General features: G+C 40.9%; 2 protein-coding genes across 5 annotated transcripts in view; one reads left to right on the top strand and one right to left on the bottom strand.

Annotated features, from left to right (window-relative positions):
- Positions 1–801, top strand: part of RARS2 (arginyl-tRNA synthetase 2, mitochondrial) — a 50,558-nt gene extending 49,757 nt beyond the window's left edge. The window contains exon 21 of the mRNA XM_082756630.1: positions 754–801. The gene's annotated coding sequence lies outside the window, so the exon portion shown is untranslated. The remainder of the gene's footprint in view (positions 1–753) is intronic.
- Positions 802–2,058: 1,257 nt separating this feature from the next.
- The window catches only part of CFAP206 (cilia and flagella associated protein 206), a 32,193-nt gene continuing 8,257 nt past the window's right edge, over positions 2,059–25,994 (bottom strand). Inside the window, exons 1-13 of one of the 4 annotated variants that reach the window (XM_082758333.1) lie at positions 22,134–22,207; positions 20,231–20,310; positions 16,355–16,438; positions 15,935–16,025; positions 14,649–14,837; positions 14,240–14,398; positions 13,095–13,303; positions 12,027–12,146; positions 9,662–9,860; positions 8,795–8,932; positions 6,593–6,786; positions 5,414–5,557; positions 2,059–2,898 (exon numbers count right to left, since the gene is read on the bottom strand). In XM_082758333.1, the coding sequence (XP_082614459.1) occupies positions 2,668–2,898; positions 5,414–5,557; positions 6,593–6,786; positions 8,795–8,932; positions 9,662–9,860; positions 12,027–12,146; positions 13,095–13,303; positions 14,240–14,398; positions 14,649–14,837; positions 15,935–16,025; positions 16,355–16,438; positions 20,231–20,308 (1,836 nt within the window). In that variant the 5' untranslated portion in view covers positions 20,309–20,310; positions 22,134–22,207 and the 3' untranslated portion in view covers positions 2,059–2,667. Of the gene's footprint in view, positions 2,899–5,413; positions 5,558–6,592; positions 6,787–8,794; positions 8,933–9,661; positions 9,861–12,026; positions 12,147–13,094; positions 13,304–14,239; positions 14,399–14,648; positions 14,838–15,934; positions 16,026–16,354; positions 16,439–20,230; positions 20,311–22,111; positions 22,208–25,994 lie in introns of those variants that run through there. The other 3 variants (XM_082758334.1, XM_082758336.1, XM_082758335.1) reach the window with 3 other exon arrangements.

Below are 25,994 nucleotides of genomic sequence, written 5' to 3'. Positions count from 1 at the left end.
ATACACGGAAAGAGCCGCAGAGTGCGAAGTGTGTCGGGGAAGTGGTGCTAGGCTGAGGGAAGCCCCGGGTGGAGGGGTGGGAGGCAGGAGAATCGCCTCACGGCGCGGGGCTGCCCCGCGGGGCTCCCCTCAGCGCCCCCCTCAGCTCCCCTCAGCCCCGGTTCCTTCCTCAAAACTCTCGTTTTCTCGGCTCTTTGTCAAAAGTGGTGTTCAAGCAACTCGCTGTGCTCCTTGCGGTGAGCTGCGGTCCCACTGGTGCCAAGTGCGGACAGGCAAATCACAGAATTTCTAGGTTGGAAGAGACCTCCAACATTACCAAGTCCAACCTCTGACCTAACGCTAGCAGTCCCCACTAAACCATATCCCTAAGCTCTACATCTAAACGTCTTTTAAAGACCTCCAGGGATGGTGACTCCACCACTTCCCTGGGCAGCCCACTCCAGTGTCTAACAACCCTTTTGGTAAAAAAGTTCTTCCTAACATCCAGCCTAAAACTCCCCTGGCACAAAATGGAGCACCCATGCCCACTGGACTCCATCCCCTCACACCAGCACACCCCTTCGTCCCGATACAAAATGAAAGCACCAAAAGGAGAGCTGGATGCTGCAAGGTGTGTGGCAGGGCCCTCTCCACAAAGGTTATGGCAAGAGGGAAGCCCACAGCAGCACGAAACAGTGGTTTTACTAACGCTGCTATTACGTGAACATTATTTTCTAATTTGTATTTACTGAACGTATACACTGTTCCTTGCAGTTTCTTCCTACAAGGCTAGGTCTTGCCTGATCTTTCCATCACAAGCACGCTCACCACTGCACCAGGAAGAGCTGCTGAAAAGAAGTGGAGATTCAAATAAAGACAAGCTCAAGTTCAAATGGGCATGGACTGAAAATTGTCTCCCCTTCCACGTGAATAAAGACATTCTGAAAAATAATCTCTCCTTTTTTTTCCCTGTACTATTTTAATGGCAGTAACGCCCAGGAAGCAACACTCTCACACACCTCTGTCACTGCCAGTAGTAAACTTTTCCATGCTGACATGTTTCTGCTTTGTCAAATCTGAAATTGCACATATTCCCCACTATTTCACAACACTGCCATAGCTTCCACAAATGTAAAAGAATAAAAAGGATTTTCACTCATCAATTTTCTTTTATATAAGTGTATTTATATATTCTTAAAATACCAGCTTATTGGTCCGAGGTAAGAACTTCAACATAAAAGGTTCAAAGTAAATGATGATAAAAATGTACAGAACAAAAAGTACTGCATTAACCATCAATGGGCTATCTTCTCTGAATTAAAAAAGCTGCAAGTAATAGCACTCATGTATTTATTAATAAATCTGAAAATCAGTGCCAGCTCATCATTGAAAAACCTGGAGAAGCAGCATATCTGGCTGCTACTGATCCTTTCCTTTCCTTTCCTTTCCTTTCCTTTCCTTTCCTTTCCTTTCCTTTCCTTTCCTTTCCTTTCCTTTCCCAGATGTTTAACTTTTAAAAAGTGAAGCCAAATACACCTTGGACAGTTACACAAAAAGAGAAAGTTACCCTGCACCGTACCACAGGAAAGCCACATAGCAGCTCATATCTCCACACTTCATTATCACAAGCTGGTGTGCCAGTGGCCCAGGAAAATACGATGCACCATGGTGCACCTGACCAAAAGGAGAGTTACAAACCTGAGCCAATCCCACACAGTCCCACAGGTGCATCAGGATAATTTGTAGAAAATAACTGGTGGAGCTTTTTGTTGTTGTGAAAAACATTTCTGCTTTAATGTATTCCCTGCTTCGTCTGAGAAGATTTTAAAGCTCAACTGATTCAGCTTTTCACAAAGAGAAATAATAGCTGCTGTTGAGCTTAACAGACCTGGCACATATTTCAGCACCACAGTGAAACAGAGATAAAAACCTTCTCCTGTTGTGCTTTAGTTTTTCTAAACATAAGTGAAACGATGCCTCGAGTTCCTATTGTTTGCTGTGTGCTGGGAAGCACACGTTTTAGCCAACAAACACAGAAATTATTGGAGACCTCACATGGCTGCCAGAGCCATCCCAGACAGATTCAGCCCCCTGCCCCAGCCTCTGCTCATCAGGCCCGTTACTTGCAAAGCCCTTAACAGCAGCACGAACGGCCAGGCCCAAGAACCCAACCCGATTTCATCTCACTGCTTTTACCTTCTGGGCAATTACGCTCTGCGGGTAGAGCTGTGACATCTGGGTGACTCTCTCGGGATCAGTTTTACTTCGCACCACTGAGCATTATGCCTCTAGGAGCTGCGGGATTGGCCCTGCATCTCATAAAAGCAGTGAGTCTAACATTTTGGTTTTCATGTACCAAAGCCACGTCTCTTAATTGTAGTGTTTCAACAAGCAGTCGTATTAGAACACCAAGAAAATCTCAGACCCACTCTACACATTTAAATGTTAGTTTAAGTTAAAGTTTTCAGGCACGTGTCCACTCTAAATTGCTTTTTAAACTCTGTGTGTTTCAGGCTCTTCATTTCTATCTCTTAATGCCATTCAGCAGCCCTAGCAGGTAAGACAAATAAAGTAAGTCAACTGCTCCTGGAATCAACAGACACAGAAAATTATTTGGTAACTTCATTCAGATATATATTGGGACCTTTATATGTATTTAGTATATTTCTGTAGGTTTCTCATTTTCACTTAGGTTTCATCTATTGGTCTTGTTAAGTCCACTTTGACCATACGAGTAGCAGCAGATGATCCTCCTCGGAGACCTGCCAAGAAAATCTGTGGTCTGGGTACATTGCTGGAGTTCTCGCGCTTAGTCTGGGTGCTGACGTCTTTTGGCAAGTACACCTGGGTGGAGTTCTCCCTTCTCAGATGGCTGAGATCAGTCTGCATGGCATGAGTTAACTTGCGACGCAAATTGGCCTAAGGACACAAAAAGAATCACATTAAGCAAAATTTTGTTTGAACATTTTAGCAGTGGGATTTGCTTAGATGTTACACGTTCTGCATTTGCATATTGTACCTCTATGGGCTTCACAAACCTGTAATGTTGCACGCTTCTTCCTACCTTAAATTCATTGAAACTAACCCCTGAAGCTAACAGAATGTGTGAACAAAACTGTATGCAGCCCCACAATTTTAAAATTTTAAGTTTTTGTTAAATGCTGAAGATTTTGTTTTGTTAGAATGAAATGTCATTTTCATGTTAAGCTCTGCCAGGGCTTCAAGTTTATTTCAATCAGTTGGAAAGTACACTGAATGCAGTGGAAGGCAGATTAACCTCCTGGTATCTACAAGCTAAAACAAATCTGAGGATCCCAAACCTTGTGGACAATTAAGCTACAGGATCTAGCCTTTGGTTTCTACCAAACGTGATGAGATTTGGTCATTGGTGTCACAGAGTATCAAATAAAAGGGCAAAAATGCCTTCTTTCGAGGCATTACTTGTTAGTCCCTTGGCAAACAGCACAAGATAGCACAAGATTTATGATGGTAATAATGAAGCCCTGTTTAATAATGAATTTACAGAAAAAATGTGATGGAAAGAAAGAATATTTTATTATTAGTTTTTCTTTTTCTTTTTTTCTTTTTTTTTTTTTTTCCAATAGAGGGTTCTGTTGACAATTGAAACGAGTGAATGCTGAGTGAGTGCTATTGCAAGGAATAGTGCATGCTTGTACAGAGAAACAAACGTGAGCTGAAAATTTTACTGCTAACATCAAATAAGGCTTCTTAAAAAGTCCTATTTTAATACCTCAAGTTTTCTGTCTAAGCACAAACAACAGAAAAGAAACCCAAGGCCTCTGAGCTTATCCTGTATCAGAACCTACAGATATGTCCATTGCTCCTCTAATAGTGTCAAATTTACAGAAGCATTGGTAAGCTGCATCTGTTATTTCAGCACTTTGGCTGTAAATGTTTTATCAGCTCCACATTACAAATTCAGCATAGGCAGTGCAAAAGCTTTTGCAGGTGCCTCGTATTTTTTGTTCCAACCCCACACCGCCAATCTCCCATACGGACAGCTGATGCTGAGACACCCCGAGTACTTTGCCACTAAACATTTCAAACGAATGAGCTTGTAAGCTCTCCAAGCTCAGCTCTTAGAAAACATACACCTTTGCTTATGCTAAAGATAAGCAAGCATAGCCACTGAACATGTCTTAGCACTTACTTACGTCCTTCTGTCCACTAGAGAAGCAAAATGAGGCTTCAAGCTAGGCCACTTGTAAACCTAACTGGCTTATTTTTATATACTTCATTAACACCTATTGCTTAGAAGCCTTTGTAAACCAGCTCATACTGTCAAAAAAATCCCACTCTAAAATTTTTGTTTCCCTTTTATAATGTTAGAAAGTTGATGGCAAGAAGGATGACAGAAAAGAAACAAGCCTGACAGCAGACCACAGGCCTTCACAATGCATTTGTTCACAGAAACAAAACCCAAAACCCACCTCCCTGCAGCATTCTGTGTCCAGTTTTTGTTGGTAACTGCAGTGTGACCTACACAAACGAGTTCCTTTTGACTGAATTGTGAAAATCAGGTGCTACACCTTAACAACTGCATGGGCTGGGAAAAGAAAAGCTCCTAGTAAGCAGCTTTTTAAATATATGCTGTTACTTTAGAAGCTTTTATGTATGTCGCCAACCCTCTGTGGGGCTGTGATTTCCAATCCAACAGCAAATCATCATGATTTATATATAACAACCATTTCCTCTGGGTTACATACACAACAGAAAAGCTATTTGCTCTGTTTCTTACATATCTGGATTGGTCGTACATGAAAGAGGGGAATTTCACTTTCAAATAAAACCCAATGAGTTGGTTTTAGCAAACATGAGGATTCAAGATAAAATGAAAAATACCTCACTATGCAAAAAAAAAAAAAAAGAGAAAAGCCTCGTGCTTTGATTTCTTTCAAGGGTGGATAAGTCAGTTCAAAGAAAGCTTCTGCAGGGTGAACCACATCCAAAGGTATTCCTGACTGCTCTGTCTGCCAGCTGTTACATTTTTTCTCCTCTTACTTGACGGTGATACTAATATAAATTGTTCAACTTGAAATAAAGTTTTGCTTGACACAAACCCTTCTGCAACCCCGTTTAAAACCAAATAATAATAATAAAAAATACAAAAACCAATGTATATAGCAATATCTTAAAACTGTTAAATTTATTTGAGTGTAGGGAAACAACTTTAAAATCCAGTGCTAATCAATAAACTTACCACTTAAAGAAGGCAGATGAAAAATTAAGAATGAATCGACTTAGCAATGGAAGCACTGCTTAAAAAATGGTGAAAAAATGATTGAACCAGTTCTAATAAAGGCATGCATCTTTGGGTAAGTTTAGACTCATCCTGCAAAGTACAATACTTTGTAATAATTTAGTCTGAACTTTGTTATCCAACACATGAAAATCTGGTAGTAACAATACGAACCAGTTTTATAGCTTTTCTTCTCAGTTCCCACTCATTCCATTCATAGGACTTCACAATAGACGGAGGCAAGATGTGAGTGTCAGTTTGAGTGCTGCTGTCACGTTTTGTGGTTGGTTTCATCAAACTTTTTTCTGCACTTCTTGCCTGGATAGAGGAAAAAAAGCCAAAAAGCAAGGCATTAATGAGGAGAATACAGGCATCTAAGACAGAACACAGATATGCATGTTCTTAAAAGCAATAGAAATCTGGAAACCTGTAAATTGCAAGCAGGCAATGATTTTTACATTCAACAATATTTTTGTTCCCCCAAGCCTGCTGAAAAGAAAAGAAACCAATCAGAATTTGCTGGGTTTAATTTCTGACAGAAAACCCTTTAGGTAGACACCACAGCTGAATTTCAGACTCTCACATCCTGCATAAGTGCTTAATCACTGGACTTTGATAAAAGTCCATGGGCAGTATTTTATGAGGCAGGCATCTCAGTTACCTTCAGGAACAGACTAAAAATCATAAATAATAACCAGGAGAAATGCCTACATCTCTGCCAGAAGTAGGATATAAACCATATCTTTCTCACCAAGGGTCAATTCAAGACTACATACTCTGTATAGCTAGGGATTTAGAATTCACAATGTGTCACAGAGAAAAATCTATACATCAAAATCAAGCCTTTGGATTTCACATTGTAGCAGCGTGACGTTCATTATTAATGAATCCCCTTTTGTTCTGCAATACGTTCCATAAATCCTGTCCCCAGATATTACTACATGCTCATCCAGCACACGCTGATGAACTCCTGAGCTAAAGCTCTAGTTAATGTGGTATCTGGCTCATCTTCTGCTGCATTTACTTCCTGTCCCTTTAAGCTAGTTTTGCAATAATGGGGAAAAGAAACATCAGACACGGGATCTGCCTAGGATAAGGATGAGCAGTTTTCATCACTGCCATAATCCTTTGGCACTACATACTCTCCTAGGAAGAGACCAGGTGAGAAGAAACATTTTCCCCTTCTGCTGTTAGCTACACCACGATGGTCTGGAAGAGAGAGACCATCAGACGTTCTGTACGATAGGCAGATTGTTATATTTCTGGGCATTATCTGTTCCCTTTATGTTCTGGAAAGGACAGATCAACCAGTGATCCGACAGCTCTTACACAGGAGGCAGGGGCGTTGTGTACCTGTGTGTATGGAGCAAGGTATTCAAAGTGATGGTGAAGCTCGAGCAGATGAATTAGCTCTGCGTGTTCTTTTGCTTTTTCTACGTTCAGCTGAATGAACTTATCTGGGTCTTGAGCAAAAATGTAAGCAGATTCTTTGGAACTGAAAACGTAGCATCTGTCCCTATGCTTCAAAATCCCAATAGCAGGATTTCCTAGGGAAAAAAAAAAAAAAACAAAACAACAACAAAACAAAACAGAAACAAAACAAAATAGTAAACAGTATGATATCCAATACAAAAGACATGTGATCTTGATTAAAAATGTTTCTTTCAAGTCAGCTTCATTTCCTTTTTTTTTTCTTCCTGAAATCAGCATAAATCCCTGAAATACTTTTAAATACAGAAAAGTATATTCCTTTAGGCCAATACAACTGCTTTTGATCAGTTTACATCCAGCATGCTTTAATCAAGATCAGATTCCATGTTCGTGAGAAAAACTATGGATAAAACACCCACAGCAAAAGAATAAAAACAAATGTCCATCCTCAGAAATGTTCCCCTTATAATCTCCAGCAAATATCGGATTGTAGATCAGCAATCAATTTATACCAAGGGGCATTACACTGAAATTATGCAAAGGGGATGAAGCAGATGAGAAGCTGGACAATAAGTTAACAGAGAAAATTAAATGTCAATAATGGCCAAATAACTTATCGAGGAAAACAAACTGAGCTACAACGAATGACCCTCTTTCAGCTGTCATTGTCTAGGAAAGACTCAGAATTATCACAGACAGTGTCTTGAAGATACTGAATGGCACTATTCAGTGGCAATCAAAAAAAGCTCAAAGAATGTCAGGAATTAGTAGCACATGAACAGAGAAGGAGAAAAAAAAAATATAAAATTATAAAAACCTATGTGCTATGTTTGCTATGCTACATTTTGTTCCAACCCCTTAAAATAAGAAAAATAAAATTAAGTGAGCTGGGAGTTATCAGAGGCTTGAGTTACTCTTCACAGAAGGAAGGGTTAAAGAAACAGTCGTCTCCAGTATTAAAAAGAAGCAACCAAAGAGAAATAATATGATTCAGGATTAGAAAACCATGAATTGCATGCAGAAGTTCTGATATAAAATGACTATTTGCTGATTTTCCTAATAGAAAAACCATGAGCTGTGATGAAATTACCAAGCCAGAGCTTAAACCCAGCTCAGAAAGAGGTACTTTTTCATATTATACATATTTACAACTTGTGGGACTTTGACAATTAGAATATCCCATGGTGAACTCTGAATGGATTCAAAAAGCAATTAGATAAATGAAAAACCTCTGACAATGATTATTTAAGAGAAAGGTGAAAACACAACATTTCTCTGAAGTAATCCCATAACCACTGGCTGCTAGAACAGGGAAGGATATTAACGAAGGAAGGACCACTCCTACGTGACTTCTCATGGTCAGATGCAAGGCTAGAGAGACCTTCAGTCTAACCCAGGACAGCTGTTCTCACGCACAATACTAAGTAAATGTAAGATATTTACACTGCCATTAAGGCATACACTTTTTTAATAATGCCAAGAACTGGCCACATTTTCCTCCCAGCCTGCTGTAGGTTTAAAATAGTTCTACATGGACAGGTTCCATAAAACACTGGAGGACAGGATACAGAAAAACTGGGGTAGCTGAAATACAATTTGCTTTCAAGACAAATGGCCCTGAATCAAACCAAATAAATCCTAGCATTAGCTGACCACAAAGTGCAATTTTGCACTATTCCATTCAGAGAAGACTTTTGATATTTTATATCCACTGCTTAAAGCTGTATGTAGGCATGTATGATGTAGGCACGTATGGGTGTGTTTCAAGATACACAACATAGAAGGAAGGACCACTTACAGGTGACTGTATGAAAACACATTAACAATAAGCAAACCTGCATTCAGTTGCAATGTAGGTTATAGAGATGCACAAATAGCAGGAGGAAACATTTGCCCATTTTCTCTTGAAGCCCCCCTACCTTCTATTTTGGGCAGTTTATCTGGGTATTTTTTTAAAGAAAAATACTTCAACGGGGGAAATAAGTTATCTGGGAGTGAAAATTACACACGTGAAATTACAGTACTCCAGATTTGACAAAAAAAGAGGACACATTCAGAACATCTTCACATCTTCTCTTGTACTTGTGTACACGTGAAGTAAGGAGATCTAACTACAGAGCATACCTGGAAGGGTGAGGCCTTTTACACCAATTGCGTATGCACAGAAACCATGGTACTGGATTAGCAACTGATCAAAATCAGCAGCAGTCTCTGGAAAAAGCCATTCTTGGTTCTCGAAATCAGAAATGTTTACTCTTGTTCCTAAGAAACGATTTAACAAAGGAAGGATTTCATTAACAAAACATCTGATGTTTAAAATATAATCATGTTACAGGATAACCTGATTACTATTATTTTCCCAAACTTCAGGCCTACCTTAGAAAAGATCCTAAGGAACAAGTCCTGAAGGACTGAAAAGTCAGTCCTGCAGGATCCTTTGTTAAAAGCGTTAGTTTTTTTTGGAAACAGGACAAAAAAGGAAGGTAATATCTTATGGTCCCACTTTGGTTTCACCCACTCACACATTCTAAATCTCCTTCAGTATAATGTGGTCATTAGGGATAGCATCTTCACCAAAAACACACTTCTAGCAAAAAGATAAAGCCCCATTATTTAGCTTTTTTATTCCTCCATTAACTTCAGAAGTTCTGAAAGGTGTAAGAAGTCATAAACTTACAAAACTTAAAAAAAACTCTCAGAAGTATTCTTTCTTCTGACAATTCTGAATTTTTATAAGGCAGTTTGTAGCTACTTTATAAGTAGCTAGTTTATAAGTAGTTTGTAGCTACTAGAAATATTCTAGTTTTATATATAAAAGCCCAAACTGTACATGAAAAATAAATCCACACACTACAAAGGCTGTGTTTTAATTTACTGTGGACATTTTAATTATTAAAAAATCAATGTGTAGTTCCTTCTGTACGTAAAATTTAAATTATAAAATCTTGAGATGTGAAAGAAAAGGAAAAAAAAACAAAAAACTTTCAGTACCCATGGTTTCTCTTATCCTTTCCTCATCGGTTTTCACAGTCACTCCTTCAAGAAGAGATGTTAGCACTTCCTCAGGAAAAAGCTGCGATTGTGCTTCCAAGAACTGCTGCAGATTGTGAGTCATATTGGAAAGAAAGCTCAGGAGTAGTATCTCATTCTGAAACCCAGTCCACACGCTACAAACTGCAACAAAGAGAGGCTGTAAAATAAAGAAAACCATCTGAAGTCTTGAGTTGTTTTATGTCTGCAACATAACCCCAGTGCTGTGCACAACAATCCCTAACATGAACAAAGCTGACCCACAAGGCCTCCAGCACCCCAAAATCCCAGGGCGGGGGGCTGTGGGGATTTGAAAGTGGACATCCCATCACTCCAGGCCCCTATATCCAACCTCAGAGAAGTGCAGGGTTTTGGACAAAACTGGAAGCTGCAATTCCCAGCAGCAATGCTGACATAAATGTGCACTCACCTGTCAAAGAAGACCCTCAGCTTTGAGTATAAATGCTTAATTACAGTGATACTAAATGCGCCCTGTTGCCTTTAAGTACGTAGCATTTGTGGGAAGAGATTCAAGAGATCTGAAACTCATGCCAACAGCACTGTGTTTTATGCTTGTTCCTGACGTTATTACATGAACGGTCAGAAGAGTTGGCTCTGGAATTCATCAGCATCTCTAATGCTGTGGATAAGTTATGGGTATAAAAATGGAAGAAATGAAAGGAAAGGAAGCAAGACCAAAACCATTCTTACTAGAAAAAAAAAAAAAAAAAAAAAAAGGATTAAAAAAGTGTTAATGAAATCTACTATGTTCATTAAAACAAAGGCTTGGTACAAATATAGTCCAGGAAGCATCCAAGAGCAGACAGCTTCTAGGAAAAACGTGGATTCAGAAAGGCTAAATTCAGATCAGTGAACTGAATCTTCCTAGGCTCCTTCTACCACCCAGGGGAAGAAACAGGCTTTCCCAGAGAAGTCAAAGAACCTAAACTGGGCTTTCTTTTCTCACGTGCCTCTCAGAAAAGCCTACTCATCTCTTCCCTCTGTCTTTATCACTGTACTAAAGTGTGTATCAGGCACTTAAGCCCCACGAAGATACAGAAAAAGAGAGAAAAACTGCTTTAAGCAGCTCAGTGAGCAAGGTAAATGTCCTCCAAATGAGAACATCTGGCTTATAAAATCACAGCACACATAAGCTGAAATGTCAGATCACACCTGAGTTGCACCTCAAAGTGCCATTGCCATGAGTTTCCAGCACGGATACCCCCAAGGGAAGTGCAAAAATACTCTAAGTAGATGGGGAATGATCTGCCTTCCTCCCTCCTCCACATCAGGCTTTATTTTGCTTTTTAATTATTTGTTCTGAAGGATGAAATAAAACCTAACATATGTCTAAAGGGTATGCTAGTTCAGCAGCTACCTATGTGGAATTAAAATGGTAGGCACATCACACAAAATAATGAGCTCTTCCAAGAAAAGTATATTTATGGAAGCCTGCTTTCTGACGTCTTTCTCTCCCATATTCTTTTTACCACACCACCATACTAATCCCAGGTTTTCATAGCGTAAGCAGGCACCTTCTTTAAATATTTACAGTTCACATCACTCATTCTCTCTTCCCCCCATGTCCTGTAACCACCAACCAAGCACAGAACATGGATTGCACAGAGGTATGTGTCTGCTCACTGGCCAGATGGCTGGCTGGACTCATAACTGTGGCATTCCCGTTGCAGAGCCCTTAGAAGGGCTCTAATTGTGTCTGTCCAATTACTTATTTTTCAGAGAACTTGCAGAAAATGACATATTCCAAGAGCTTTGGGCTCTGACAAGTTCAACTGAAACTGGCCAACGGATTCAGCAATTATTAGGAAGGGCAAAAAGATTGAAATCCCTATCACAGTAACCCAATTTCTTTAGAAAATGTTACCAAGGAGCCATACTGTAATTGCAGAATTGCTATCTGAAAGGATTTCAAAGCAATCACATTCTGATGTGCTGTTATCAATATGTCCTAACAATTTCTGCAGGAACAGGAGAGAATATTTACACAAAACAGGAAAGTATCACTGTAATTCTACAAATACCAACAAACCACTCGAGACACTTACAGAAAAACAGTATTTAAATCCTTCCCTCTGTTTTGTACCTTGCTTTCCTTGTACCTTGAGATCAAGTCTGATAGCTTAGTCACCCCTTGAAAAACTACCAGGAGTGCTGTTATAAAAGAGAAAATAATGCAGCCTTTTTCTTAAAGCAAACTACGCAAAAACACACCTGTAAAGTATTTTGTAATCGTTTCCCTTCTTTTTCTTCTTTTTTTTTTTTTTCATAATTAAAAACAATTAAGTTTTCCATTCAAAATACTTACAAAAACTTCTTTGGTATCTACAGAAACCTTATTCTGGACGGTGTTTTTTAACTGCTCCATTGTTGTTGCAAACTGCACGTTCATCTTTTCAACTTCTTGAGCTACCGTAATTGCATCAGACTGGAAAGAGAATGTACTTCAGGTAAGAAGTATGAGAGTCAAAAAATGAAATATTTAGCAACAAATATTTATGTTGACCTCTTTGTTCAACTACTTTAAAGAACAAAATGAACCCTAACTTTCAACAAAATGATTTTTTTTCTTGAGTGTTTAGGTATAAGACCAGGCACTTCTCTCAAACCAATACTAGGAATTTTTACATAAAACCTCAACTCCTTTGAAATGAAAAGAAATTGAAAAAAAAAAAAAAAAAGGAGAGAGAGAGAGAGAGAGAGAAACAATTTCTCAAGCTTTATGATGTACAGGAGAGTAACATAATTGTTGTAACATAAACCCAGCAATTCTTAAAAGACAAATAAAGACAAATGAAAAGGTCTTCATATGCAAAACAAATTTCAGGAATTTAAGTTGTGTTCTTACGACTTCTGATGACTCCATGTGTGCTACGGATGTCTACAGCCTAAATTTGAGATGATTTATGTATTGAACAAGAATTTTTCTTTCATGTCTCTTTTGGGGGAGAGCTTCTAATGGAAACAAATCTTCCTGTTACACTTCAATTTTATTCAGATACAGAGATCTGTTATTTCAGGTAATCTGGCTTTTCTTACTTGGTATTTTATTGCTGAATCCCATTTTATATTCTCCAATCATCTGCAAAGCGTCTAAGTATCAGCATACAAACAAGTAAAGCCCTACCTTTTTAATTCTTTGGTGATGAAATTAAAGCTCCCCAAAAAGGAAAGCTTCAGAAATGAAATGGAAGTGCAGTCACAGTGAAGTGAACAATTAATTAATTTTGTCTTTTACCTGACAGTAGCAAACCCCAGCAAGTTAGGCACAAAGCTCAGCATAACAGGTTATGCAGTCTCTCATATTCTGAGAAAAATCTGATTTCAATGATTTCTGAATCTTTTTTTTTTTAAACCCAACAAGATGTTGTCTCACCATAAGGATGCAGAGGAAGGCCTCGTATTGTCTCACGTTGAACAGTGCTTCTTTTAGTTTGAAAGAACTGAGCTGCCTGTGTCTGTGCTGGTCTTCATGCATGGATTCCAACAGGGCTGTGTAACAGTGGGCTAGCTCGTGGCAAGTATTGAGGCTGTCTTCAATAGTCTGTGTAGCTGATGGAAGGACTTCATTCAGAATGGCTGGCACTGTTTATATAGAATGAGAGATACATACAAAAAGAGTGATTTAAATCGTTAGCAAATGGTTTCAGTACAGTATAAGGGCAAAGCAGTTTCCCAATAAAATCTTGATTTCTAACCTCTATCATTATACTCCCAACTGCTTCTGTATAGATTCAGCCACCTGACTTACTAGTCAAGTTGTTCCAAACAGTCAGAATTACAGGTGTGGAAATATAACAGTCAAGTCAAGGATTGTGAGAAAACTTGCTTTATAATAGATGCAGCTCAGCTGCTAACACTGACATGGGTTTCCTGTGAGGCTGTAGGCAATCTGTGTAATTTTCAGTTCTCACTTTCCCCATCTGTAAAATACAAGTAACAAAGGAAAGTCCTGCCCTACTCTGAATATAGCTTTGGAAAAAAAGTCCAGGATACCAACTGACATTTCTTACCATTAAACAAGCAGAAGGATTAAAAATCCAGAAGATTTTTGCAAACATGTTAAGAATCTGAAGGGGTTACTCTAAATTATCAGAACACAGATAACACACCAGCAACTTTTAAGAATTCTCATTACACTTGCTCAACAGAAAATTGTAATTGGATTGACAGTGTTCCTTCAAGATCTTAATTAACTGCTTTTTAAGGCAAACGTTACACATTTAATTCACTTAATGGCCAAGGATCAGGGAACAAGTTATCACGAGGTAAATTAGTGCATCAAGTTAATGCATATAATCCTTCTACATAAACCACACCGGATTCTCTTTTAGCAAAATAGCAGCAGCCTACATGGAAACCTATAACCAAATACTGAATGTGTATATTTCCTCCAGGTTTACAGGCCCTGGGTCAAAGCTGTTTATCTAGAGAGATGGGACATTACTGGAGCCACTCCAGCACAGAAGGCCAGGAACAATTAATTGGGAATTCACAACCCAAAGGCAGGTGTATACTTACAGTCATCAATACCCTTTCCTCCTTTCCCGCACTCCCTGTTGAACAATCGAATCCCCGTGACTAGCATGGCGAGATTTTTCAGCTGTTGCTCTTTTTCCTTCTTACTGAGCGAGATGAAGGCACCCAGCGCTGTCTGGGGGAATATACTCTGCAGGGCAGCTAGAACCATTGCAAAAGGTGAGAAAGCAGAAAATAAAATGATTAAACAAGCAAAAATAACCTCTCCTGAACAACAACTGCAGAAAGTAAAAATTATGGCAAATTTAGACTTCAAGGCTGAGCTGTGACAGTTCGGACAGCAAGCATTCATCAGGGTTTATCACATCGATATCTAAAGATCAGCAAACAGAAGGTAACATTTTATTTTTCAGTAAGAAAAGTCCCATCTCACAACTGGGAATTTACTGACCTGTTACCTCCCTGACAACCTCAATATCTGTCGGGGATCCCAGGCCAGAGCTCAGCAGCATGTAGCTAACAATCATTTGATACACTTTCATCATTTCATCTTGCACACGAGGACGGCTGTCTGTGATATCTCTGACCAGAGGAGCCAGCCTTCCCTCCAGAACACGATGCTGCTCTCTGAGTAATTCAGCTAAGAAAGAAGGGCAGTTAGAAAGAGAAGTCTAAATCCTTTGGAATTTGGCTTGTACAGAGGGTGCAATTCATTACCACAGTCAAAGAGCCACTTTGAAGGTTTCTGAAGCACAGCTATGTGGAAGAGATGTTCAGAGCACCATACCTTTATAATTAACAGCAGAGGAGTTAAACTTTAGTATGATTAGCATCAGTCAGTAGAGGCCAGAAAAATATCCAGGCCAACTTGAAGCAGCAACTCTGGCTTTCTGGGCTCCCCTGCTTGCAATAGGACACAGAATACCTAACTCTCACACACACACCCTATAGTTACACACCCAACTCTGAACACCACCCAAGATCTCAGTAGTCCTCTTACTGGAGTTATTGAGCTTGTTGAGTCCAGAAGGCTTTGGAGCCTAATTCTACTAATTTTTGGTTTTAGTATATGCTAACAAGAGAACGTTTTCATGATGCCCCCTGCCACCTCAAACATTTACTTTCCATCTATGCCTGATCTGTGTTTTCTGTGTCCCAGCCAGTGCTCACTGTCCCGCTGAGGTCTGAATTTACAGCCAGAGCAGAGACTGTAACCCCATATCACTTTGCTTCCGCTTCCACATTTCCACTTCGAGACCATATGAAGTCACCACTGATGAGACCAAAACAGACTTGGTTAAAACTGTGGCTGTTCAGAATTATTCATCTCTCTTAATTATCGATATTGATAGAACAACAGGTTCTCTTCCGGATACATGAGTGAAGTTCTGGGTAGTTTCTTTTTCAGATACGCAGGTGCAGCCCAAGCTTTTCTTGCTGAAGAAAGCTAGCCAGTGTGCCTGAGAACAGAATTGTTCTGAAGTGATCTTATAAGCTCAGTAAGTCTCTCAGACAGGAGGAGGCGAGCGTACTCTCAAATGTAGTGCATGTTTGTTCCCTAAAATATCCACACCAAAACACTGTACTCTTGTACAGTACATCTCTCCAGGGATTTTTATTTTGCTTTGCTGCCAGCAGTCATTTAACAAGAATCAGTATTAGTCCCACACAGAGACCGTAAAATCTAAACTCAGAATCAACTTATTCTACTAAAACGTTTATTTGTATTGAAATTACCTCGGTTTGCATAGTTCATATCAAAGTAAACTTGCATCTTAATTGTGCTCAGGGATGGGTTTGTTGTGTCAAGCAGTCTGGTAACACAAAGCTAAGAGGAGAGACAGAAAAGAGAATTCCTTCTAATTACTGGAGAAACTTCTGAACTGTTCAGGTCTATACGACAGGTTTCCTAACAGCAGCAGAGCCCTTCCCTTTCATTCTCTAGATATGCAATAAATACTATGAAGTATAAGGCATTTATTAACATGAGGGAACACATAGTCCAGTCTTTAATGATACTTGATTCTCACAGCTCTGTAGCTAGAGTTTTTTAAGTGTTGGTATCAAAATAAAATGGCAATATAGGTACAGGAACAGGTAGCAAATAACGGTATGGTCTTAGCTAAGTACTGACACTCACACTCATGTCAAAATTACCTGGATAAGATGTTGCACATCTCTTTTTGTAAGGATTTGGTCCACATTAAATTCATTTCTTGGATCTAGAACAACAGCTTTCACCTAGAAATTGTCAAAAGAAAGCTATTAATTTATATCTCAGCATACACTCTTTGCATTTAGCCTTTTAAGTTCTGAAAAATCTCTGGTGTAGACAGCGTTTCCTCAGCTTTAAAAGGAAATAATTAAAGCTTAAGTCTTTTAACATTAACTTCACTTCCCCTTGTGATTTATCGACAGCTCGTGTTCCTGTAATCACCCTTCTTTGCAGCAAACCAGAACGCCACATACCTGTGAGACTTCCAGATGGAGTGAACAGCTTTGCAGGAGCAACTGTTCACAGTGACTGGGTCCAACGTTTAGGGAACGCAAGGCAGAAGAAAATCATTTATACATTTACTGCACAGAAGGAACTATGACAATTATAATTCAAAGTGGGAATCTGAAAATTTTGTTATCTGTAAGACCACTAAGATACTTCATATTATTCAATTGTGCAAAGAATTACTTGATACAATTTTAAAAACAAATATATTTTTTATTATTCTTTAGTTTCATTTCAATCTTTGATAATGAAACAATGTCAGTCTATTTCGCTTGTGTTGCCAGTTTCAATTTCAGTTCTCAGACATAATGGAATAAAAAATCTATTTGAAAAGAAATACTTTGAATAGAACATTTTAAATTACAGCTCCTTTAAAAATGTCCTGGAAATATATTTTTCTAAGCAAAAATTTATAACAATTCATTATGTTTGTTTACAGACTTCTATGTTGGTGTTGAATGCATCAGTATAAATGCTTGCCCTTTGGATAAAAAAAAATCATGTTCTGCATACAGGGAAATATTTGCATGCTTGCAAATGGTATTTATGCTGAGTGTCTTGCTAGCCACGTAAGTTTTTATCTGATTAAAATTTTCATGTTTAATTGATTAACACTGCTTTTGAACTCAAACTTATTTTTAAAGACATGATGTTAACCTTTAGCTAGTTAAAAACAAGCAAACAAACGAAACAGCTTATTGCTGTGAACCAAGAAGAAATGCCATAGTGCATAATGGTTTTTAGGATATTAATAGTTGAAAAATTGTCCACCAATGACAACACAAAGATTGATTCTATTTCATTTCTAGTTTAAGCGTGATCCAATGTACAAAAGTGTGACCATATACAAAACCCAACCCTGCCTAAACTCAGGAAAATAAAAAATAAAAAATAAAAACACACATAAAAGAATCCATCAAAATAGATGGAAGAGGTAAATCACAAAGAATAAATATATCTGTTGCAATGAACCACCTATGGTATCATACCTTTTTGTTCATTTATGAAAGAGGTGGAAGAAATGTTATTAAAGCTCAGAAACAACCCTCATTTGCACTTTGGAAAGAAAAAAAAAAAAAAAAGAGTGGTTTATCTGCCTACTGAAGAAAAATGAGGGAGAACTGCTCTGTGTTCACAGAAGTCCCACGGCTCAGGACCTACAGCCTTTTCAGGGCCTTAAGTTCACAGTCATGGCATTTCAGACAAATGAAATACTTTCCGAGGTTGCTAAGACCCCATACTGAAAATCACCAAACTTCTTAATGTGGACAATCAGAAACTGAGACATTTCAAAATTAAAGTCACTCCGGAAAGCCTCAGCTGCAGCCACTCCAGCTTTGGCACCCTTAGTTGAAGTTGGTATCTGACGTTTATTGATTTTTAACACCATAGAAAGATTTATTCCCTTGCAACTTTCTGCTCAGTCAGATAATGACAGGACAAGAAGAAATGGTTTTAAACTAAAAGAGGGGATATTTAGATTAGAGGTTAGGAAGAAATGCTTCACTGTGAGGGTGGTGAGGCCCTGGCACAGGCTGCCCAGAGGAGCTGTGGGTGCCCCATCCCTGGAGGTGCTCAAGGCCAGGCTGGATGGGGCTTTGGGCAACCTGGGCTGGTGGGAGGTGTCCCTGCCCATGGCAGGGGGTGGGACTGGGTGGGCTTTCAGCCATTTTATGATTCTTTGATCATTCATTCTGGGTAGCGTCAGCAACTTTGGGGGAACTACTTACATTATGTAAAGTTTAAGATCCTGCATCACGCAAGCCTTGACAGGAGGTTTGAACTGCCAAGCTACAAGCAGCCAGGTTTGGAAATGCCATATGCTCCTTTAGCCATATACAGGGAGCGGGATTTTACTGACCATAACAGAACCTGAACGTGGCTGGCGAAACGCCCAGCTGGATTCACGAAAACCCTACGACAACCCACTTGCTCTTACCATGAAAGCTACCAAGGTTTCGGAAACAGCCTGTCCCTTGGCAGCACACTCTTCTCCGACTTCGCAGATGATGAACTTTATGACTCCTTCGGTCAGCTCGCCAGACATCGCGGCCAGGCAGCGCCCTGACGGGCTTATATGGCTTCTCAGTGCCCTGCTCCCACTGCACCACGGCGGGCAGCGGGGACGCTTGTACCACGGCCTCCTGTGGCCTCTTATTTTTGGGCACCGGCGGGCTGCTAAGCGCTGAGGCATTTCCAAGCGGCATTTACCCGAAGCCGCTGCCCGTTCCCGTGGAGACGGAACCGCCCCAGGGCGGGCCCGGGCCGCGGGGGGTGTAAAGGGGGGGTCTGGGGGCGTGCGGTGCCTGTGGAGGCATGGAGACATTTGGGTGGGAAGGGTCTTACGGCATCAAGTCCAGCCTAACCTAGCACTGACAGGTCCACCGTGTCCCCAGGCACCGCATCTGAATGGCTTTTGTATACCTCTGGGGATGGTGACGCCACCACCTCCCTGGGCAACCCGTCCCCGTGCCTGACTGCTCTTTCTGAGGAGAAATCTCTCCTCATTGGCAACCTAAACCTCCCCCGGCCATTCCCTCTGGTCCTATCACTGGTTATCTGTGAGCAGAGGCCGACCCCCAGCTCCCCACACCTTCCTTTCAGGCAGCTGTAGAGATCCATGAGGTCTCCCCTGAGCCTCCTCTTCCCCAGACCAAACACCCCCAGCTCCCTCAGCCGCTCCTCACAGGACTTGTGCTCCAGGCCCCTCACCAGCTTCACAGCCCTGCTCTGGACACACTCCAGCACCTCGATGTCCTTGTAGCGAGGGGCCCAAAGCTGAACCCAGCTCTCGAGGTGCAGCCTCACCACAGCAGAGTACAGGGGGACGATCACCCCCCTGCTCCTGCTGGCTGCACCATTCCTGACACAAGCCAGGATGCTGTTGGCCTTCTTGGCCACCTGGCCACACTGCCGGCTCACGGTCAGCCAGCTATCGATCAATAAATACCTCCAGGTCCCTTTCCATCAGGCAGCTTTCCAGCCACTCTTCCCCCAGCCTGTAGCACTGCATGGGGCTGTTGTGCCTCAAGCACAGTGCCCAGCACTTAGCTGTGTTGAAATTGAGCCTCACGACATCTTTGTAGTCCTCCTGAGCAGCCTGCCCCTTCCTCCAAAGGTCATAAACCCTTTTTTTCTTCCTGAGCTCTAGCCACAGCTCTCTGTTCAGCCAGGCCAATCTTCCACACCAGGTCATCTTTCGGCATGCAGGGACAGCCTGCTCCTGTGCCTTTAGGATTTCCTTCTTGAAGAGTCCTGCCTTCCTGGGCTCCTTTACCCCCTGGGAATGCTTTCCAAGGGATATTGTCTCGTAAGTCTCCTAAACAGGACAGCCTGCCTTCAGGAAGTCCCAGACATCAGTTCTGATACACCTCGTCCTTACTTCTTCTAGAATCGAAAGCTTTTATTTCATGATCACTATGTCCAGGACAGCAGCCAACCCTCACATCACCCCTGTCCACATCAACCCACATCACAAGTCCTCTGTTCACAAGCAAAAGGTCCAGCAGGAGCGACCTTGGCTCACTCACCAGCTGGGTCAGGAAGTTCTCTTCCACACACTCCAGGAACCTCCCAGTTTCTTCTCCGCTGTGTATATACACGTGCATGTCTGCATACATGCAAAGCATATGGATGCAGAGGCATAAGTATAGATGTGCTTGTGTATGTAAACATCAACAGGCAAACCGTGTATATAGAAGCGAAAAGCAAGCAGGCAAGCAAACAAGCAAGCAAGGCAATTATACATTTGCCAAAGAAAAACATGGTTTCAGGAGAGGTTTGCAGTCTCTGTTAGACCACAAAAAAATCATTTAGCTTGTCACTAAGCTACTGAACTTGCAGAACACTATTTCGCATTAAAAACATTTGGATTGCTCCCCCATAATTTGTGTTAACTTTAAGTTTTAAACAGAGTTTCTGGAAATGGAGGCCTGGTTTATCCAGTGTTCTTGTAGCTAGAATTAAAGACCCATATTCCCTCCTCAAAAATCCCCTATGTCAGCTACATAGAGCCCGTGTCATACTCACTTGAAAGACAGATAAACTATTCCCTCTAGTGGTGTGTCTGAGCCATTCACTTCTAACAAAACATGCACAGTAAAGAGATTCTTAGATTTGTGGTGGAAGGATTTTAAATGTTAGTTTGCAGAATCATTAGAAACAACGCAGTAGTTTTAAAATTACTGCAGAGGTTGAGACCCTGGTCCTTTCTTCAAGAGAAGGCTTATCACCTGCTTGACAAGTCTGCTTGCAGCTCAGTTAGCTTCTACTTGTGCTCAGGCCTCCTTTGCTGGGTGGCTGCAGAAGCAATGCAGGGCACCACCTGCGCCTCTCTGAAGATGCACCCAGGTGCAGGAATTTATAAGACAATCCAGAATGCAAGCAGAAGTTGAGTTACCATTTCTTTCTTCATCGTTGAAGTTAAAACATGAGTTATGCAATGCAGATTTTTGTTTGCTACATTTCAGGGTCCTGAAGCTACCTTGATGCAGAAACTAATGTGCAATTGGTTGCCTTTCCATCTGAGCATCAGGAAGCACTTCTTTCCGTGCAGCTGTCAGAGCACTGGCACAGGTTGCCCAGAGGGGCTGTGGAGTCTCCATCCTTGGAGATCTTCAAAAACCATCCAGACGTGGTCCTGGGCAGCCTGCTCTGGGTGGCCCTGCTGGAGCAGGGGTTGGAGCAGGTGGCCTCCAGAGGGCTCTGCCAACCTCAGCCACTCTGAGATTCTGTGATCTCTGCTTCTGTCAAAGGAGCAGTGCAAGGAAAGCACAAGAATGGAAAGCCTGTCTCTTTTAAGAGAGAAATGTCTGGCTTTTAATATTTTTATAGAATCACACAGAAGTCTCACAGTCAGAAATCTACACTGTGAGGGCAGAAGTGTGATGCCACCTTCCTGAATTTGTCTGTTCACAGGAAAACTGCTTTTTGAAGCTGAGAATGTTTTGGTGCATGGATTTTTATCCTCTCTTCCTTCTCAAGCCTGCACATCACCAAACGGAGACCCTGTCCTCATGGTACCCTGCTCAGAGCACACTGGGATGCCCGCAAGCTGCACTGACCTGCTCTGCTTTAAGGACACCTTCACACAAGAGCATGCAGCACTATTTTAAGTTTCCAGGACTATTTTAAGTCCTGGAAAGCTATGCAAGTGGTAGGTATACACCCATTTCAGCCTCTTCGAGGCAAGATGCAGACTGCTTGTTCACATGTAAGGGAATCCCAGATGACATCTATAGCAATTATTTAAGGTATCATTAAGGGTTTGAGCCTCCCTGTTAAAATACAGTAAAGGAACATTAAATTGTTCTGCTCTCTTCTCCCAGCTCCATCATTTTGCTGCTGGGTATGCCTGCTCCATGTCTACCCCCAGTTCCCCTGATATCAGACTTTCACAAGTATGAGGGTACCTGACACGGAGCACAGCCTTACTCAGTGTACAGAGAACTCGGGTCAGGGAAGCTGATGCTTGTCCAGGTGATGAAAGAGTCTCCAAGGCAGCAGCATTTTGGTGGCCAAAGAAATCCAGTTTGGCTTTTACCTTGAAAACAATAATAAATAAAAAAAACCCTCCCAGATTTCATTCACAGATAGCACAGCACAAGAGGTTTACCCTTGATTTAAACATTTATAGGAAACAAAACAAAACAGTGATGTATAAACCCAGTTAACAAATACATTATTGTTAGCCAGGATCCTTTGGCCAGCACAATGGATGCACTGTACTTGCTAGGTTACAGAAAGGATGGGGAGCAGAATTATTTGTCCTTCAAACCTTTTGAGAGGAGGGAGCGGAGAGATTCCAGACATACCACCACTAAGTGCCTCAACTGGAAACTCCTGCAAAAGATGCATTATGCAGCTGCATTCAGATGAATCACTACCTAAGGCTCCGCAGCAACTTTAACATTTCAGTTAAGGCATTAATAAAAACAACACAGATCAAGAAATTTTTCCATTTATCATCCCTCTTTAAAAATGCTTTAAATTAGACCTGGGACACATACACTACTTGTTATAGATCAGGTAGTTGCCTTATATACCTTTTGAGTTATGTTTCAAAACAGGTGCAGCTTGGCCAGCAGCCCACGCTGGTATTTCATGGGTTAGCTAGCTATTAACTAGTTCTTATGTCCATACAGCTGATAAAAAATCAGTAACTTTAACATCCTTTTCACAGGAGACTACCTTCTTGCACAATGCTATAATGAGTCCTTGTAACAGTCCCAAATCCCACAAATATGCAAAAGCAGAAAAAAATGCAATACACTGATTTCCCTACAAGTCCAAGAGGTGTAAGAAACTGCTGCTGGGCAGCATCCCATCCTGATGGGACATATCAGGAGATCAAGGACTGGGGACTTTCTTCTTAGGCTATAGGAACCTCTTCCAGAGTCGTAGAAACACAACGTTCCAGCATGCCGACAAAGGAGGGAATTGTCTAGGAAATATGTAGTTATGGCTCTGACCCCATTAGTGGAGAAGAAAACTGCACTAATAATGGGACAGTAAAAATGCTGCAGTTTGTAAATCAACTTCTCACTCAGCTCACTCTTCCAATTACGGATTTCTCACTTCTGAGAAAAAGGGATGCTCACTTCTGTACAAGGATGCTCTTTATTCAGCTGTCAAAATATAAGAGCGTGATCAGTGACTCAGACTGGGAGGGGAAGAGGATTGTTATCCACACTACCCCAGAAACAGAAACTACCAGAAACTACCTTCCCTGCAGTGTTTTCCCCATGTCAAGACATTAGCTGGGAACCAACCCACCAAATGGATGGATGCCCTTGAAATTATGTACAAATTTGCAAATCTTTCTCCAAAATTCTGGCCTTTGTTGCCCCAAAGCAATTCTATTCCCAGTGCAGCTTCTCTCCCCTGCAGCAGCTATTAAAGCTTAAGATCCTGTAGATTTGTGATGAATACTTCAGTAACACTTTAGACAGCCGTGCCTGTAGCAACCTTCAAAAGGAGTGCTATAGACTGGAAAAAAAGTGATTTTTTAACATCGTGGGGTGCCTGGTAACTGTTAGAGAAGCAAAGAGTAGCTGAGTTAGCAGTTCTTACCTTTTACTTTAAAAAGTGAGTTCTAAGACTCTCCTGCAGATGCACAGCACTGGCCAGCTGCAGTTGTTTTTTTCAGTCTCACATGTCAGCTAATCTTGTTAATGGACATGGAAAAAATACTTAGATAGAAAATGCCACGAGGAGATAGGAATCCAATTTGTGAAATTACAAGTACAGAAAACACCTGACGTAGAAGTAATTTAGTAAAGTCATTTAGCCGTAGAAATAGAATATGATTGAAAAGGAGTTAGAGATGGGCATTAAGTCCATTTTGCTGAAACAAAGAAAGGAGTATTTTCCCTGGCATGCACAAATATTTAAGGACAGTTGGTTTTGCTTTGAATCAAAGGCACGTCGTATACGTATTTGCTGTCCTTGCAGTCTTGTCTAGGCAAAGTAATAGCATTTGTGCAAAGCAAATACAGTAGGGAGTTTTGATTCAAAGTAATCTGCAACACTAATGAACATGAGGCTGGCATTTCCCTGAGAATTCATTAGTTCAGAAGAGATGAGCTATGCTGGTTGGTATATGAGGGGCAGTCTGTATTTGGTGCTCTTGGTTTCCAGGAAAATTTAAGTGATCAGTCTCAGTGCTGAAGACTTGATGAAGCAGCAGGAGCAGGGACACCTTGAAAGCATCTCTACAGCCCTGCGGTGACAGACCTCAGCATCGTCAGCCTTGTGCTCTCCAGCAATTCAATGAGGCTGCAAGGCCTATCCTGTTAGGTATTCATGAAATATCCTAATGCTTAGGAATAATATTGATGCTTCGAGTGACTGAATGAATTAAGTCCCTATAATTTTTCTTCCTTCAAAGCTAGCAAATCTTTAGAAGCCATGCTGAGTCATTACAGCATGACCTAATAATTTGCCCCAAAAGGAAACAGGTTCTGAGATAGACTCATCCAGGACTAGTGCCAACAGAGACTATGAGATTTGATGTTGTACTTGTCAGCAGCCACATCCAGAAGAACTGTGAATGCTGAGGCAAAATTAGTAATGCTAGAGCTGCAAGGGTTTGTCTCAATGATGTGGAAGAAACATCAGGGAGTTATGTCCCCTTTTTTGCAGAGGTACATAATCTTTCATTTTTATTTGTTTTTTAACAGCTGCAGGTTCATCTTTTTGAATTTAATTTATTACTCTCTACTCGTGTGTCACCATCCAGCTGAAGTTTAAGCAGTGATCTGGAAATACTGCTCCTGGCTCAATTGCAAGCAGTTTCTCTATTCTTAAGTGAGTACAGTTCCTTTAGGCTCCCTATTATCAACTCAGTCTGGTGGTGCGAGCCTTGTTTTATAGCATTTGAACGACGGAGTCATTTGTGTTGATTTGATCTGCGTTAGTTTTCTTTAATCTTGCACACAGCAGGTTGAGAACACCCAGAGATTTCACCTGCCACCTCACTGGAAACCATAGCCTGAAGACAATTTAGCATTTAAATATAACTGTGAAGCTCAGGGTTTCACAACTTCTTTTCAAAGTTCAATTAGGGATAGGACGAAATTAAAAATGTAAGTAGCCTGCAGGCTGAGGTTTAGAAGACAACACACATTGACACAAGTGGATTTCACAGAGACAGAACTCAGGATCTGACCTACAACTGGCAATGTAGTTGGTTGTATATTTCTAAAAAGGGGCACTTTGAGCAAAGCAAGGGATTTCATGCCACCTCCACCACTAGTGGCTGCACTTGATGCAATTCTTTGCTTCAGAAGCTATTCCGCCCTTCCAGCAAGCTCTACTGCTCTGCAAAACAACATCCTGGTTTACTCTATGCTGAATAATATCCACTTTCTCTACAAATTTCCCAAGGAAGGCCTCACTGGCATTAAAGGCAGCTAATTTCTAACCTTTTTGGACAATTGTGAATGTAGAAAGTGATCTCAGAAATACCTGTGAAACTCTGGAAGGATATTTTGCTGGAAGACCACTGGACATTTCCTTGGGCTCTCGCTTAAACTTCACAGATAATGGACATCGAAATAGGTAAATAAACACAAAATTCCCAAAGCAAGCATGGAAGTTTACAGCCTGCTGAGATCTGTATCCTCCCTACATCAGCGTTGTAGGAGTGCCTGAACCCCAAACCTTGCGTTAATGACTCCGTATCAATGGGTATATCTAGCAGTAAACCTGTTTATGCCTCAGTCAAGCAGAGCGTGCTCAAGCCACACCTTAAAATATGAGCAGCAGATCAAACATTTACACGATACCAGACTG

The sequence above is a fragment of the Aythya marila genome, assembly GCF_965140915.1.
Source record: "Aythya marila genome assembly, chromosome: 3".
Lineage (NCBI taxonomy): Eukaryota > Metazoa > Chordata > Aves > Anseriformes > Anatidae > Aythya > Aythya marila.
This window is presented reverse-complemented; position numbering and strand designations above follow the sequence as displayed.